This window comes from Solenopsis invicta, chromosome 10, assembly GCF_016802725.1.
Source record: "Solenopsis invicta isolate M01_SB chromosome 10, UNIL_Sinv_3.0, whole genome shotgun sequence".
Lineage (NCBI taxonomy): Eukaryota > Metazoa > Arthropoda > Insecta > Hymenoptera > Formicidae > Solenopsis > Solenopsis invicta.
In genome coordinates this window covers 3026072-3041875 of record NC_052673.1, presented here as the reverse complement: position 1 = coordinate 3041875, position 15804 = coordinate 3026072, and the positions used below count along the sequence as shown (strand labels likewise).

Genomic DNA, 15804 nt, shown 5'->3' with positions numbered 1-15804 from the left:
TCGCGGACGACCGGCTTCCCGGGAAGCCGCAAAGCCCTCGCGCACGTGCGCGAGTCGTATTACGGCCGTGATCGCAAGGCCGCCCGAACCATTTGTTGTTGTAGCGCGTGCGTTGTATTAATTTTGAAGTGCGGTTTCGGCGACTGTGTTGTCGCCGGCGCGAATCTTTTACTGTACGTACTTTGTCTCAGGATTACGTGGTTTGCCCTAGCAAAGGCTCGGCGTTCGCGGTCTTGCCGCGCCGTTCAGAGCGCGCATGATTGGCGGCCGCGCTTCGCGCAAAACCAGTCGTCGTGATCGGCGCGTGTAGCGTAATTACGGTATGAGTGAAGACAATTCTCGCGTCCGACTTATTATTATTCTTCTTTTGTCAACTCTTTATCTCTTTGTTTTTCTGTCTTACATTAACTGATATTTTTTTTTCTTATTTTATTGTATGCCGTCCCTATGATGCACTGCAATATATGTGATCTCTACCGGTTACATCGGCCTAGCTTCACTTAATTTCTCGCCTCCCTGTCTCCTCCAGTAAGAGAGCCGCTTCGTCTCTGTCTCCGCTACCCCGCCCCTCTACCGGTTAGAAGAGCTAGCTGGCCGCGCGCGAGCGACGATTTCGCGCTTTGGCATGACGAATTATCGCGTGGAGTAAATCCGCGTTTGGCGTTAGCAAATGTACTCGGAGACGCAACCGGTATAATCGCGTCTGGCGCCCAATTTAGTGGTTTGGTGTGCACGCAGTCATCGGTACTTTCGTCGCTCTCGCGCGCGCTTCGTGTATAGTCTCCGCGATATCGTTTGATCGCGTGTTTCGCCGTTGCTCTCCGGCGTAAAATAAAATACATGACAATATATATATATATATATATATATATATATATATATATATATATTTTATATTTTCATATTAATAATTTTCTGTAAAATTCATAGATGGTTGCAATGTGGAAGGTTTGATTTAGAGGTAATGGGTCCCGAATACGCTCATCGCAACTATCGACTGTGCCACTTGCATTTTGAAGAAAAGTGGTACAAAATAGGCAAAAGTAGAGCCAATCTTCATCCTGATGCAATACCAACTATATTTTTTGGAACAAAGTAAATAATGCATTTTTAAAACATAGTTTCTAAATAATATAAGTTTTTTTAATGAACAACAATTAATAATGTATAAAATAATATTTTATAACATTTACAGCAATACATCTGTGACATCAGAAAATGTTGGAAATATAGTTGAGGCTTGTCAAGAAGAAGAAACAAGCAGGTTTTTGAACTTCTACATATTTCACAATATTTTTTTAAAGAGTTTTTGCTATCTGTTATTCAATATAATACTTCAATATAATACTTTATAAATATATATTTTAGATAAATCAATAAAAATTTATTTATTTAGATAAAGTTATATAAATAGGCGGTAATATTAAAAGTATGTATTATATGTTTCAGCAATATCCAGTCAACAGAAATATTGCCCATGGATACCTATGCCGACATTGCTAAACCGTGAGTTCTTATATATAATTACATAAATACATTTTAATTATAGCATTTGTAAAAATATAACATTTAGGGTATTTAATTATTATTTTAAAATATATATAATTTTTTCGAATTATATTTTTCACAATTTTATGTGTTATATTATAATTTCACTATATTTTTCTCTTACTATTTTTAAATAAAATAAAAATACACTTAAAAGTAATGATTATATAACAAATTTCAGAATTTATTTTAGTTATTTACTAGTTTACTTATATATGTATATCTAGTTATACTTAATCTCTTTAAATTCATTTTTTTATATCTTCCTAGTTTTATATCTTAATTTTCAACGTTTTTACAAAATTATTCTGTTTCTGTTTGTGTAGGAACATCTAGTAACACTAATTTGTCAACTGTGACAAAAAGTCCGAGGAAGAGGAAATTAAAAGACCGAAATTTGAAATTAAAGGCAGAAAATAAAATGCTGCGAGAAAGAATTAGACGGCTTCAAAAAAAGATCGAAAAATTGGAAAATATAAGAAAAAATAAGGAAGATGTCAAGGAACATGAAAGTCTTCGTCAGTTAGGTTGTAAGTTACTACCTCTAAATATGGCACAATTATTATCTGCACAGGTTGATGCCCAAATTAAAAGCAAACATGGAAGAAGATACACTTCAGACTTTAAACAATTTGCGTTGCGGTTATATTTTGTAAGCCCGCGAAATTATCGAGAACTTAAGAAACAATTCGCATTACCTTCCATACGTGGTCTTCAATCATTTACACAAACATGGAAAATTAATCCCGGGATAAATAATAACATTTTTAATGTTCTGTCTGTCAAAATAAATTCATTGTCGCTTTTAGAACGACATTGTATATTATGCATAAATGAAATGAGTTTGAAAGCTCATTTATTTTACAACATTTCACCAGATGAAATAATCGGGTTTGAAGATACGGGTAACAAAAAATCAGCAAAACTTGCAAAAAATGCTTTAGTTATAATGGCACGCAGCATTGCAGGGGATTGGAAACTTCTAGTTTGCTTTTGTTTTGTGGAAGCGTCATGTAAATCAAATGTAATAAAACCTATTATATTTGATATTATTCGGAAATTGCAAGGTTGTGGTGTTAATGTGCATGCTTTAATTTCGGATATGGGTTCTAATTTTATGCAGCTATCTCGTGAATTGAGTATTTCGACAGAAAATTGTACTTTTTTAGTTGATAATTTTGAAATATTATATATATTTGATACACCTCATTTGATGAAAAGAACACGCGATAATTTATTTAAACATCGTATAGAATTTGGAATGAACAAAGTTGCATTATGGGTTCACATTATAGAATTTTATAATAGAGATAGCAAACAATGGATTAAAACTGCTCCAAAGCTATCTAAAAATCATGTAGAACCTACAAGTTTTCAAAAAATGAAAGTTAAATATGCCGTTCAAATTTTAAGTAATCGCGTAGCTGCGGATATGTGTACACAAATGTCCTCCGGTTTTCTTTCAAGCGAAGCAGTAGAAACAATAGATTATATTGATCATTTTGATAAGTTATTTGATGTTTTAAATTCCTCTTCAATAAATAGTCCTAAAGAATATGGAAAAGTATTTACCAGAAGCGAAAAACAAAATCAATTTTTAAAACAAATGATAAATTTTTTAAAAACTATAAATGTTATCAATAAAAATCATGTACGTGTTAAAGTAAACTGTTTTGAATGTTGGCAGATTACAATTAAAAGTATAATGTTACTTTGGGAAAAATTAAAATGTTATGGATTTCCACATTTATGCACACGTAAAATAAATCAAGATTGTCTTGAAAATTTTTTTGGTTCTATTAGGCAACAAAACGGTAATTGTCTGAATCCGACATCAATACAGTTTACTCGCGCTTTCAAAAAAAGTTTTAGTATAAAAGTTTTACAGCACACAGATACGCAAAATTGTGCTGCTGACACAGATAAAATGTTAAATTTAATCGGAGCATCATGTTTGAGTCCTTCACCTTCTACGTTCATTCCATCTTCAACCACATCTGCGCGCCCAATTTTAGATATTCCAAATCATGATTATTACAATATGGATTTGCCGGAAGAAAATGCATTTAGATATGTATGCGGGTACTTAATTAAAAAATGTTTAGAAATACACACATGTGAAACTTGTACCACTTATCTTAATGAAAGCAAGACTGTCATAGATAATACTAGTTTATATTGTTCTTTTCGAGCTTTTACTGCTACAGAGGAAAATCCATTTGGAAATTTATATGTTGCAAGTTTTAATTTTTGTTCTTATATTCATAAACTAGAAAAGGTATTTATCGCTAATTTTGAAAGTAATTGTTTCCAAAAAGATATTGGCAATCATTTATTTCAACTTGTTCAGGCTGTATCTTTTGAAACACCATGTCCAAATTTTCCACAAGTTTATTTAATAAAATTATTTATACGCATGCGTATTTATTTTATTTTGTTGCAACATAATAAGGAGGAATGTGGAAAAAATATTAGTAAAAAAAATAGAAAATTGTGCAATATTTTACATTTATAACTTTTCTTTCTTTTATGCATGCAGTCTTGTTTTTACTAAATTTGTTAATCTCTAATTGTATATAAGTGGATTTTTTAAATAATATATATTATACAAATTTTTCTCGGCTAATTTTATTAATTATAATGATGATTCTACTTACACTAACTAACAATTTACTGTTTGCTATTTTTATTGTTACTGCTTGCGGTTTATATTATTTATTAAATTATTGTATTATTATAAGGAACCCCCCCCCCTCTCACTATCTCTTTCTCTCTCTCTCTCTCTCTCTTTCTCTTTAGCCATATCTTGGTGGACCGAGTAGCTGAGGTATAGATAAATAATTAAGATTTAAGAGAGAAGATATAATCTATATAATTTGGCCATACCAAGGTGGATCGAGTAGCTGAAGTATGGACAAATAATTAAGATTTGGGAGAGAAGATATAATCCACATGTATTATATCCACGTTCATGTTTGTTAATGTTTATGATTTAATATTTATTGCTTTATTTTTTGGAATTAAGATGTTTTAAAACTGATTATGTATTTCTCGGGTGTGATGTGGTCTGCATTCTTTTCTTTAACTGTCACTATTTTTTTCTATTACTGATGCAACTGTGTGTGTAAAATAAGGTGCATTAGAATGTAAGATAAGATATTAATTCTTTTTCTTTTCTTTTACATAAATAGGTATTCGTGTTTCTCGTGCTAAGAATTATAATAGCTGCATTAATAAATAGAAAACTATAAGAAGAAGAATTGTATAAATACTATTATTATATATAAAAAGTTTGAAATTGTGTAACTTTTAAAATATAAATTTTTATTAGAAATTAATTCATTTATAATTACATAATGTTAATATTAGGTTAATAAAAATTTTAATATAATGTTTGTTTTATAAATATTATTAGTTTTATTTTAATTGTTTCTATTACTCCTCGTATGATCTAAACATTTATAGAGAGATTTTACGTATCACTTTTAAATACACTGCGTATCAAATTTTTATAATCAATTAAAAATCTATAAATTATGTATATGATTACAAAGTAAAGTTATTTAGGCCAAATGCATAAACAAATTTATTTTTACCTTTCTATTTTTGTCCCATGTAAATTTCATCTTTTACTGTGAGAATGTGCTCTCTGATTTAAAGCTCTAAGACTCAACTTATGTAATTAAAAATATTAGAAGCATTAGAACAACTTAAATTTCTCTATTTTATCATTATAAACTAGGTCTAAATGTTTAATCGTTAAAAAAAATTCATTGTAATAAAGATAAAACAATAACAGTTATGATTTAGACTCAGTTTTGCGAAAGCGAATTACCTCTAAGATTCAACTTGTGTATTTAAAAATATTACAAGTATTAGAACAACTTAAATTTCTTTATTTTATCGTTATAAACTAGATCTGAATGTTTAATCATCAGAAAAATTCATTATAATAAAGATAAAGCAAAAACAGTTATGATTTAGATTCAAAGTTTTGAATCATCTAGATGTTTCGCTTTCATAAAACTGAATCTAAATCACAACTGTTATTGCTTTATCTTTATTATAATAAATATTTCCAGTAATTAAATGTTTAGACCTAGTTGATAATGATAAAACAAATAAATATAAGTTGTTCTAATATTTGTAATATTTTTAATTACACAAATTGAGTCTTAGAGGTATTTCGCTTTCGCAAAACTGAATTTAAATCATAAGTTATTGCTTTATCTTTAATATAATGAATATTCCGATTAAACGTTTAGACTTAATTTATAATGATAAAATAAAAAATTATAAGTTGTTCTAGTGCGTGTAATATTTTTAATTACACAAGTTGAGTTTTCAAGGTAGTGTTTTCTCTCTATTTACACTCAACGTTTTTCTTAAATTTTACGCATTTTTTTACAGAAATTATATATATATATGTATATATATATATATATATATATATATATATATATATATATATATATATATTAGGAGTACAAATTGAAAACCGCCGTTTTCCAGTAGATGGCGCCAGCGGTAAATGCTGGCGCCAAACGTTAGATCAAAAATTTTAAATGTAAGGTTGGGCATCTGGCAACAATTCCTTATCATTGCAGTTGTGAATTTTTATCGGCGTTATATATTTTTTTGTGATTGAAAATGTCGAAATTTGTGCCCAATAAGCGTCATTTGCGGGAAGTTTTGCTTTTTGCCTTCAATTCGAAAAAATCTGCGGCTGAGGCGCGTTGAATGATTGTAAAAACTTATGGTGAGGCTTCGATTAGTGAAAGAACGTGTCGAGAATGGTTCCAACGCTTCAAAAGTGGTGATTTCGGCGTAGAAGACAAGGAGCGTCCCGAACAGGTGAAAAAGTTTGAAGACGCACAATTGGAAACATTACTGAATGAAGATTCATTTCAAACGCAACAGGAGCTTGCAGATTCATTGGGCGTGACTCAACAAGCTATTTCACATCGTTTGAAAACCATGGGAATGATCCAAAAGCATGGACACTGGGTGCCATACGAATTAAAGCCGAGAGACGTCGAACGGCGTTTTTTCGCGTGCGAACAGCTGCTCCAACGGCAAAAACGGAAGGGTTTTCTGCATCGTATTGTAACCGGCGATGAAAAGTGGATCCATTATGATAATCCAAAGCAAAAAAAATCGTGGGGCTACCGCGGCCATGCATCATCATCGACGGCCAAGCCAAACATCCATGGCTCGAAGCTCATGCTGTGTATTTGGTGGGACCAGCTCGGCGTGATTTATTATGAGCTGTTGCAACCGGATGAAACCATCACAGGAGTTTGCTACCGAACACAACTAATGCGTTTGAGCCGAGCATTGCAGGAAAAACGGCCGCAATACGAGCAAAGACACGAAAAAGTGATGTTGCTGCACGACAACGCTCGGCCACATGTTGCTCAGGTCGTTAAAACCTATCTGGAAACATTGAAATGGGACGTCTTACCTCATCCGCCGTATTCTCCTGACATCGCCCCTTCAGATTACCACTTGTTCCGATCAATGGCGCATAGCCTGGCTGAGCAGCACTTCCATTATTACGAAGAGGCCAAAAACTGGGTCGATTCGTGGATCGCCGCAAAAGACGAGCAGTTTTTTCGACGCGGGATTCGTATGCTGCCCGAAAGGTGGGAGAAACTAGTGGCCAGCGATGGACAATACTTTCGAGAATAAGTATGTAACCATTTTTCAACAATTAATCCTCAAATTTTGACAAAAAACGGCGGTTTTCAATTTGTACTCCTAATATATATATATATATATATATATATATATATATATATATATATATATATATATTTATATATTGTCATGTACTTTTCCTGACGCCGGAGAGCAACGGCGAAATACGCGATCAATCAACGGAATGACTCGCGAAACACGCGCGGGAGCGAGGAACTAATTGAGAAACACCAAATGCTCGCATCAAATCGCGAGATTGGGTGCCATACGCGATGATACCGGTCGCGTCTCCGGATTCACTTTTCCACTCTAAACACGGATTCACAACACGCGAGAATGCGTCATGCCGAAACGCGAAATTGTCGCTCGCACGCGGCCAGCTAGCTCCTCTAACCGGTAGAGGGGCGGGGTAGTGGAGACAGGGACGAAGCGGCTCTCTTACGGGAGACGACGGGTAGGCGAGAAATTAAGTAAAGTCAGGCCGATATAACAGATAGAGAACACCTGTATTGCAATGCATAATCGAGACGGCTTACAATAAGATAAGAACAAAAAAGAATAGCGGTTAGCGTAAGAAAGAAAGACAAAGAGATAAGGCATTGACAAAAAGAAATTAATAAGTCGGACGCAGGAATTATTTCCACTCAGACCATAATTACGCTACACGCGCCGATCACGACGACTGGTCCCGCGCGAAGCGCGGCAGCCAATCACGCGCGCTCTGACCGGCGCGGCAAAAACGCGAACGTAGAGCCTCCGCTAAGGCGCGCCACGTAGTTCTGAGACACAAGTGCGTACAGTAAAAGATTCGCGTCGACGACAACGCAGTCGCCGGAACTGCACTACAAAGTTAATAGAACACGCGCGATACACCAAGTCACCGATATCTCGGGCGGCCGTATGAGCACGGCCGTAAAGCCCGTATCAGACTACGCATTGGAGATTGGGATTGCATTAAGATTGCGTATTGGAGATTGGATTTTGACCAATCAGAATACAGAAAGTAAAGATTGAGATTACAGATTGGAAATAGAGCTCAGTCTATTTTCTCAATCTTTAATCGCAATGTTAGCCAATAACTTGGCGATTCTTTAGTCATGTGATATAATGTGACAACATACAGAAGAAAGGTTAAGTGTGCATAAACAAATTTATTTACAATTACATGATACTGGTAGGTTTTATTATAAATAAAATTTAATAAATTATCTTTTGTATAATATATTTTTATGCTAGTTTACTTTTCTTTAAAGAATAAAAAGTTTTTTATTTTATTATTTAACAGAATAGATTATATTTTTATGTTATTACATTTTGCTAGTTTATTTTTCAAGTTTATTTACTAATCTATTATTTTTTAAAACTGTAACATTCCAAACTAATTCTCCGGGGAAAATTTTTTTGTATATAATATGGTACATCCCAAGCAGAACAAGTCAAAATGACATCAAAGTGATTTACAATTGTGTCAAAACGACATCAAAATGAATCGTAATTGATTGAAAAGTGACTTTTAATGATCATTATGCAGTCACTTTGACATCATTTTGACGTCGTGGTGACTCCCTTTTCTGCTTGGGATATTATGTATGCTATTTGAATAAAATTACAATTAATTGTAATGCAGAAATTTACTGAATTGATACAATTGATAAATAAGATATTTGTGTATAGAAGAGCAATTGACAAAATGCCTCCAAAAACGGAAATTTGGACTAGTGAAAGGGAAAATAGGTTAATATTTGAAGTTGAGAGACGACCAATGCTATGGGATGTGAGCTGCGAAGCATACAAAAGAGCTGATTTAAAATATAATCAGTGGCATCAAATAGCTCAAATATTAGGTCCATTTTTTAACGGTAATAATATTTTTATATTAATATTTTATTATATATATTAATTTTTTGAAATATATATATAATATGCTTTTCATATATATTTTTTAAATATATATTTTACTGAAAATATGTACCAAGCAGAAATTGTTTTTATGTAATTATTTATGAAGATAATTCTTTATAGTGTAATAAAGTATGCCATTCAATCTATTTTGCATCTTTTATATTTTACAGCTGACATGGTACAACATCGTTTTACTAGTATGAAGCATACTTTTATGACAAATCTTCGAAAAGAACGTGAATCGAAAAGAAGATGTAGTGGAAAAAGTCCTGAAGAAATATATAAACCTAAATGGGTTATGTATGACAAATTAAAATTTTTAACAAAATCATGTATTCAGGCAGAAAGTTCATCCAATTTACAAATGCCTTTAAATATTTCACATTCTGACAAAACAGAACTTTTAACAGATAATATTGCCACTAAGGAAACAACAGAATTTTACGAAAATATTGAATATCTAGAAGATGATGTTGTAGATACGGCACAACTTTATTTACATGATACACAGGTGAGGATTTATTACAAATCTGAATAAAATTTTATAGACTATTCTTTATAAATTATAAATTTTTTTCTTATAATAAAAATGTATTTAACGTATATTTAAAATAAAAGATTATACACACACACACACACGCACATGATTTTAAAAATTATTAGTACAGTGAGTATAATTTCTTTTTTAATTATTAATATAATTTACTATCAGATAATATTTGATTTTAGAAATTGTATATCCCTACTGATGTTCCAAAACATGAAATCTACATCAATTCAGATAGCTTTAGTGCATCTACATCAGTTTCATCTTGCTCTAGTACAAATAATTTGTCAAGTTTATTGCCTTCTTACGATGAGTCTCAGTTAAGTAGTTCATCTGGCTTATTGCCTGCAGTAAAGCAACCAGCAACTGTACATTCTTCTGCAAGTTTAAAATCAGCAAATTTAAAATCTACATGTAACAAAGAAAATATGTATATAAAAAGAGGAACAGCTAAAAGAAGAAAGGAATCAGTAGCAGAAGAGGCACTTGAAGTCATTAAAGCGATGAATCAACCTACGTCCGAAAATGATTCAGCAGAATATTTTGGAGTCTTTATAGCAGCAAGATTACGGGAAATGAACTCTCAATCTCGTAAACAATGTGAACATGAGATTATGAAATGTCTTGCAAATTATTAATTGTTTTTATTGCATATATTTTCATCTATTTTATTACTGTCTTATATTTTGGTTTTAAGATAGCTTAATATTCAAATATTTTATTAATATTTTTAAAATAATAAATTATAATTTTTATTTGTTTATGACATGTAATGCAAAAAATTGTAATACAAAAATAAATTTTGGTTTAGAGAAAAGTATTATATATGATACCAAAGTTGTGGTGCAAAAATGAGTTATAGTTTTTAGATAAGTATTATATATGATACTAACGGGGTGATGCAAAAATAAGTTTTAGTTTTTAAATGTGTATTATGTATAACACCAAAGTTGCAATGCAAAAATAAGTTTTAGTTTTTAGATGAGTATTATATATATGACATAAAAGGTTATAGTAGAAAAATATGTTTGATAAGTATTTTGTATATAAAATACTTATACTTTATTATTTACTTTGTTTTGTTTCTTGTACAAGAAGTCATAATAGATGTTACAAATTTTTTATTAATAGATATACTTATATAGTAGATATACTTATATAATTACGTATGTATTAAAACGTGCTGTTGATATGTAAAACCAGAAACTTGTCACAAATTACTTTATAGCAAAATAAATATTTTTTAACGATTACTAATTATCAATCATATGGTCTTGCCATGGAATAGCTCCTTCTGCATTAAAATAATCACACCATTTATCTCTTAATTGTAAAGCAGTATTAGCATGACGATTGCCTCCTTGATTTCTCAAATTTATCATTCCAAGAGCAGGCTCTTGCCGCCATTCTCCTGGTTGAAATCTGTACATAAATTCGTCTTCTTCATCAAGAAAGGCAGGAGGCGTATACATTTGTCTTCCCATTACTTCACTTCTCAACATATTATGTAAACAGCAGCAAGTTAATATAATTTTTGAAGCGTCATCAGGATCATAACGCATTGCTGATCTAAAAATTTGAAATCTTGCTCCCAAGACTCCAAAAGCATTTTCAGAACAACGTCGCGCTCTGGATAATCTATAACCAAAAATAATTTTTGGAAATAAATATAATAATTTATTAAAAATAATTATTTAATTAGTTTTTATCCAGGTAGCAAGCTAACGTTACTTATCATTTTGATGTCAAAATATTATTATGTTATTTTGATGTAACCTGATCTTCAGGTAACAACTTGTTACCTGAAGATTTATATAAAAATTACCTATAGTTAAATATTCTTTTATTTTTTCTTCCACTGCATATATCTCGTGGATAAGGTATTAAAACTTTAGTGCTTAATGGAAAGCCTTCATCTCCAACCAATACAAATGGAAATTTTTTATTTGTGTTAGGCAAAGATATTGGTTCAGGAACATTTAGACTATTATCATCCAGGTGGGCCTTTAAACTGCATTTATTCCATATACCTGTGTCACTTATTCTGCCATTTGTGCCAACATCGACGTATATAAATCTAAGCTGTGCATCCACAACAGCTAATAAAACGACAGAAAAAGTGTCTTTGTAATTATAATATAATGAGCCTGATTGTAATGGTGGATCAATCTTAAAATGTTTGGCATCCATGGCTCCAATACAATTATAAAAGTTCCAACGATGACCAAAGTCCATAGCTACAACCTTCCACTCATCTTCACATGATGGCATTCTAAGATATTCTTCTTGAAGTACATGAATAATGGCAGCACAAACTTCTTTAATAATACCTGAAATGGTACTCTGACCAATTCGAAATGAAAGACGAAGGGATTCTTGACTTTCTCCTAAAAATAAAAACGCATTTTAAATACTTAAACTTTTATTATTAACGTATGCATTTAAAGTCTAAAAAGTTTCAAATTACCCGTTGCAAGATGTCGTAGAGTGAGAGATAGCCTTTCACAGGGAGGAATGCTTTGTCTTAAAACTGTATCCTGTTTTTTTATTAACGGAGTTACTTTTCGTAACAAGTTTTCAAATAAAATAACATTCATTCGAAGGCATCTGTAATATGAATTCTGCATTCATTTAAAATAATATGAACTACTTAGCATATCAAAAACTTATCGCAATACAAATTAAAGGAATAACTTATTAATTGTATTGTATACCGTCTAAATCTTTCTGGATCTTCAAAAGCTAATTCCATAAAAAGATTATGATGCATGCCCCTATTTTTCCTTCTTAAAAGATATGGATGTGTCCATATACGACGATCATTTCGTGTTTCTTCTTCTTCCGTTATTATTAATGATAAAAGAGCAGCAATTAGCTTTCTCTTCTTTATTCTAGCAAAATGTAACATTTTTTTCCTCTTGAGACACTTGCTGGATACATCAGAATATATAAATGGTTTAAGTATGGCAGGTTATGGTTGTTTCTTGATACTTTGATGTGTTCAGCAAAACAGCTCCATTATTCTTTATTATGATTGGTTTTTAAACTTAGATCCAGAAAAGAACCAATCATGTTAAGAATCACTGAGATCTCACTGAACTGAATTATTTTCTGAACGTAGTCATATTATTAATTGTAATATCGTAATGTGATTGAACAATCTCCAATCTTCAATCTTTAATCTCAATCTCCAATGCGTAGTCTGATACCGGCTTAACACGACTCACGCACGTGCGCGAGGGCTTTGCTGCTTCCCGGGAAGCCGGTCGTCCGCGAGCTTCTGCGGCGGGACGGCTCAACCCCACGCGGCAGCCGACAGCTGGGTGCCCCGACGAGGTCTCGTGCTTGAGGCGGAGAGCCAGCCAAACACTAAGAAGCAAGGTGCGTTCAATCGTCACGCGGCGGACGCACTCGCACACGAACCTAATGGCTCCACCTCAGAGCGCGAGCCGGTCGACACCGACAGCCCGTGGCTTTACACGATTGTTAGAGGGTCACCTCGACGACGACTCTGGTCCTCCTCTTGGTCCCGCGGGTCCTTTGGGGATCCTCCACTGGACGCGCTCGCCAGGCCGGACACTCTCGCCGATCTTTTCGATAGCCACCGATAACGGGGACCGATATCTCGCACTCGCTCGCTCTCTAACGCAGCGTGTACGCCGAACGCCGGGTCGCACGCAAAAGCTGAGAGGATCGCGTTCGATGCGCGATCGATGAGCGCTACCCCTCCCACAGGGTGCGCGATATCCTTGCGCCTAGCGGCGCGGCCTATCAGCGGCCGCCCTTATCTAACCGTGACGTCACGGCAGCGCAGTGTCGGGTCTCCGCAGGTGTCGTGCGGTCCCCGTTGGCATTCGACATCCTCGTCGTTCTTGCCGTCCTCGCGGACGACAGCAGCAGAATTTCTCCAGCGGCGACTCTTCGCCGCTACCCTCCTCGATGGACAGCCGGCATTCGACGGCCCTGGTCCTGGCCGTTCGTCCGCCCCAGCCTGTCCATCAGCTGTGCCACTCGCGAGCCTCCTTTGCGTGGCGCTTATCTGTCGCCACGTCTGGTCTCGTCCTCCTCTCCGTCGGCGTTTTCCTGTGCGCCGGCCCTGGACGATCGCCCTCTCCCTTTCCTGTCGCGGTCCGTCTCCCTTTCCTGTCGCTGCTGATCCTTCGGCGGCGTTTGTCGAGGTGTCCGCGATGCAAGAAGCCGCGAATGAATAAATAAAATAACACGCAACGCAGTCCCGCCGGAGATTTCGCTCTCTCGTTGAGTGCCCGGCCCGGTCGTACGCGCCTCCTCGCTCTACGCTTAGGCGGAGGACGAAGTGGCGAGGCAGATAAAACTGCCACGTCACAATATATATACGAGGTGTGTTCAAAAAGTATCGCGAATTTTGTGTTTTTTCAAAAATTATTTATTTATTCATGAATATCTATTTTGTCCCCTTCAAAGTAATCCCCATGAGATATTATACACTTGTGTCAACGGTTTTTCCAATCTTCGAAGCACTTCAAAAAATCATTTTTTTTTATCTTGTTCAGCTCCTCCTTCGATGCCGTCTTTATCTCGTCAAGCGTAGCGTAACGTCGTTCTTTCATGGGCCTCTTCAGTTTAGGGAACAAGAAAAAGTCACAGGGGGCCAGATCTGGGGAATACGGTGGCTGCGGCATCATTAGTGTGTTGTTTTTGGCCAAAAAGTCGCGCACAAGCAACAATGTGTGAGCAGGGGCGTTATCGTGGTGCAAAAACCAATTTTTGTTCTTCCACAAATCCGGGCGTTTCTGGCGGATTGCTTCGCGCAAATTGCGCATAACTTGCAGGTAATATTCCTTATTGACCGTTCTACCCTGTGGCAAGAACTCATGATGCACCACGCCCCTGCAATCGAAGAAAACTGTCAGCAAAACTTTCACATTCGACCGAACTTGGCGCGCTTTTTTCGGTCTTGGTTCGTGCGGCAGCTTCCATTGAGATGATTGAGCTTTGGTTTCCACGTCATAACCATAAACCCACGATTCGTCACCAGTTATGACCCTCTGGAGCAAATTTGGGTCGTCGCGGACAGAGTCCAACATCTCATTAGCAATGTTCATGCGATGCTGTTTTTGGTCGCAATTGAGCAATTTTGGTACGAATTTCGCGGCGACCCGTCTCATGCCCAAATCATTGATAAAAATCGAATGGCACGAGCCAATCGATATGTTTAGGTCCTCAGCAACTTCTCTAACGGTGATTCGACGATTGGCCAATACCATTTTCTCCACTTCATTAATTTTTTCGTCTGTTGTTGAAGTGCTCGGGCGTCCGGCACGCTCTTCGTCGTTCACATCTTCTCGGCCTTCTGAGAACATTTTGTACCACCGATAAACGTTGCTTCGGTCCAAGGTAGCTTCTCCGTATGCCACAGTCAACATTCGGAATGCATCCGCGCACTTAATTTCGTTTTTCACACAAAATTTGATACAGGTTCTTTGATCCATTTTTTTGAATAGGTAAAAATCGAAGACGATCCAAAACACGTGCAAGCAAAGCAGCTGTCAACAATTAAGTGAACATTCAAAATGGCCAAGCTTGTCGGCATAAGTGAGAGACATGAGTACCAACATAACGCCACAAAAAAATCGAAATTCGAATATACGTAACCCGCGAAAATTCAAAATTCGCGATACTTTTTGAACACACCTCGTATATACACACACACACATACACACACACACACACACACACACACGCACGCACGCACGCACGCACGCACGCACGCACCCACGCACGCACACATACACACATACACACACACTTTCTTTTTTATCGTTATTTGTTGAATTGTATATATATTTTGCCTTTGTTATGTATCTTTTCTTTATTTACATATTTTTTATTGTTTATATAGTATATTGCGTGATTAACTACTTATTTATATCGTTTTTATTTAATTTATATATTAAATATAACAACCAACTTGCAAATAATACGTTTGAAAAAGAGAGAGAAATGGTAAAAGGATAACAATGGAACAGCCGTTGTACTTAAAATGAAATAGATATATATTTCAAGTTTGGTGAAAGCGAGATACAACATTTTGGTGCAACACCAAAGAGCAGATCTATGATTGGTTA

At 35.0% G+C, this 15804-nt stretch overlaps 3 protein-coding genes across 4 annotated transcripts; 2 read left to right on the top strand and 1 right to left on the bottom strand.

Moving 5' to 3' along the window:
- Nucleotides 1–956: 956 nt before the first annotated feature.
- On the top strand, nucleotides 957–2204 carry LOC120358743. Its single transcript, XM_039453987.1, has 4 exons — nucleotides 957–1095; nucleotides 1196–1318; nucleotides 1450–1506; nucleotides 2123–2204. Exons 1-4 carry the CDS (start codon nucleotides 965–967, stop codon nucleotides 2202–2204), a joined length of 393 nt encoding a protein of 130 aa, XP_039309921.1. The 5' UTR covers nucleotides 957–964.
- Nucleotides 2205–7682: 5478 nt separating this feature from the next.
- Nucleotides 7683–10776, top strand: LOC105198956. Its single transcript, XM_039454407.1, has 4 exons — nucleotides 7683–8422; nucleotides 8923–9107; nucleotides 9321–9661; nucleotides 9880–10776. The coding sequence occupies exons 2-4, from the start codon at nucleotides 8939–8941 to the stop codon at nucleotides 10333–10335; spliced, it is 966 nt and encodes a 321-aa protein (XP_039310341.1). The 5' UTR covers nucleotides 7683–8422; nucleotides 8923–8938; the 3' UTR covers nucleotides 10336–10776.
- On the bottom strand, nucleotides 10736–13367 carry LOC105204906 (protein ANTAGONIST OF LIKE HETEROCHROMATIN PROTEIN 1). Of its 2 annotated transcripts, none has more exons than XM_026140479.2 (4): nucleotides 12412–13367; nucleotides 12165–12304; nucleotides 11523–12084; nucleotides 10736–11335 (listed from the first exon to the last, which is right to left on the bottom strand). In XM_026140479.2, the coding sequence occupies exons 1-4, from the start codon at nucleotides 12603–12605 to the stop codon at nucleotides 10951–10953; spliced, it is 1281 nt and encodes a 426-aa protein (XP_025996264.2). In that variant the 5' UTR covers nucleotides 12606–13367; the 3' UTR covers nucleotides 10736–10950. The 2 variants fall into 2 exon arrangements, with proteins under 2 accessions (XP_025996264.2, XP_039310339.1); XM_039454405.1 differs by having other exon boundaries at nucleotides 11076–11335; nucleotides 11728–12084.
- Nucleotides 13368–15804: the final 2437 nt, after the last annotated feature.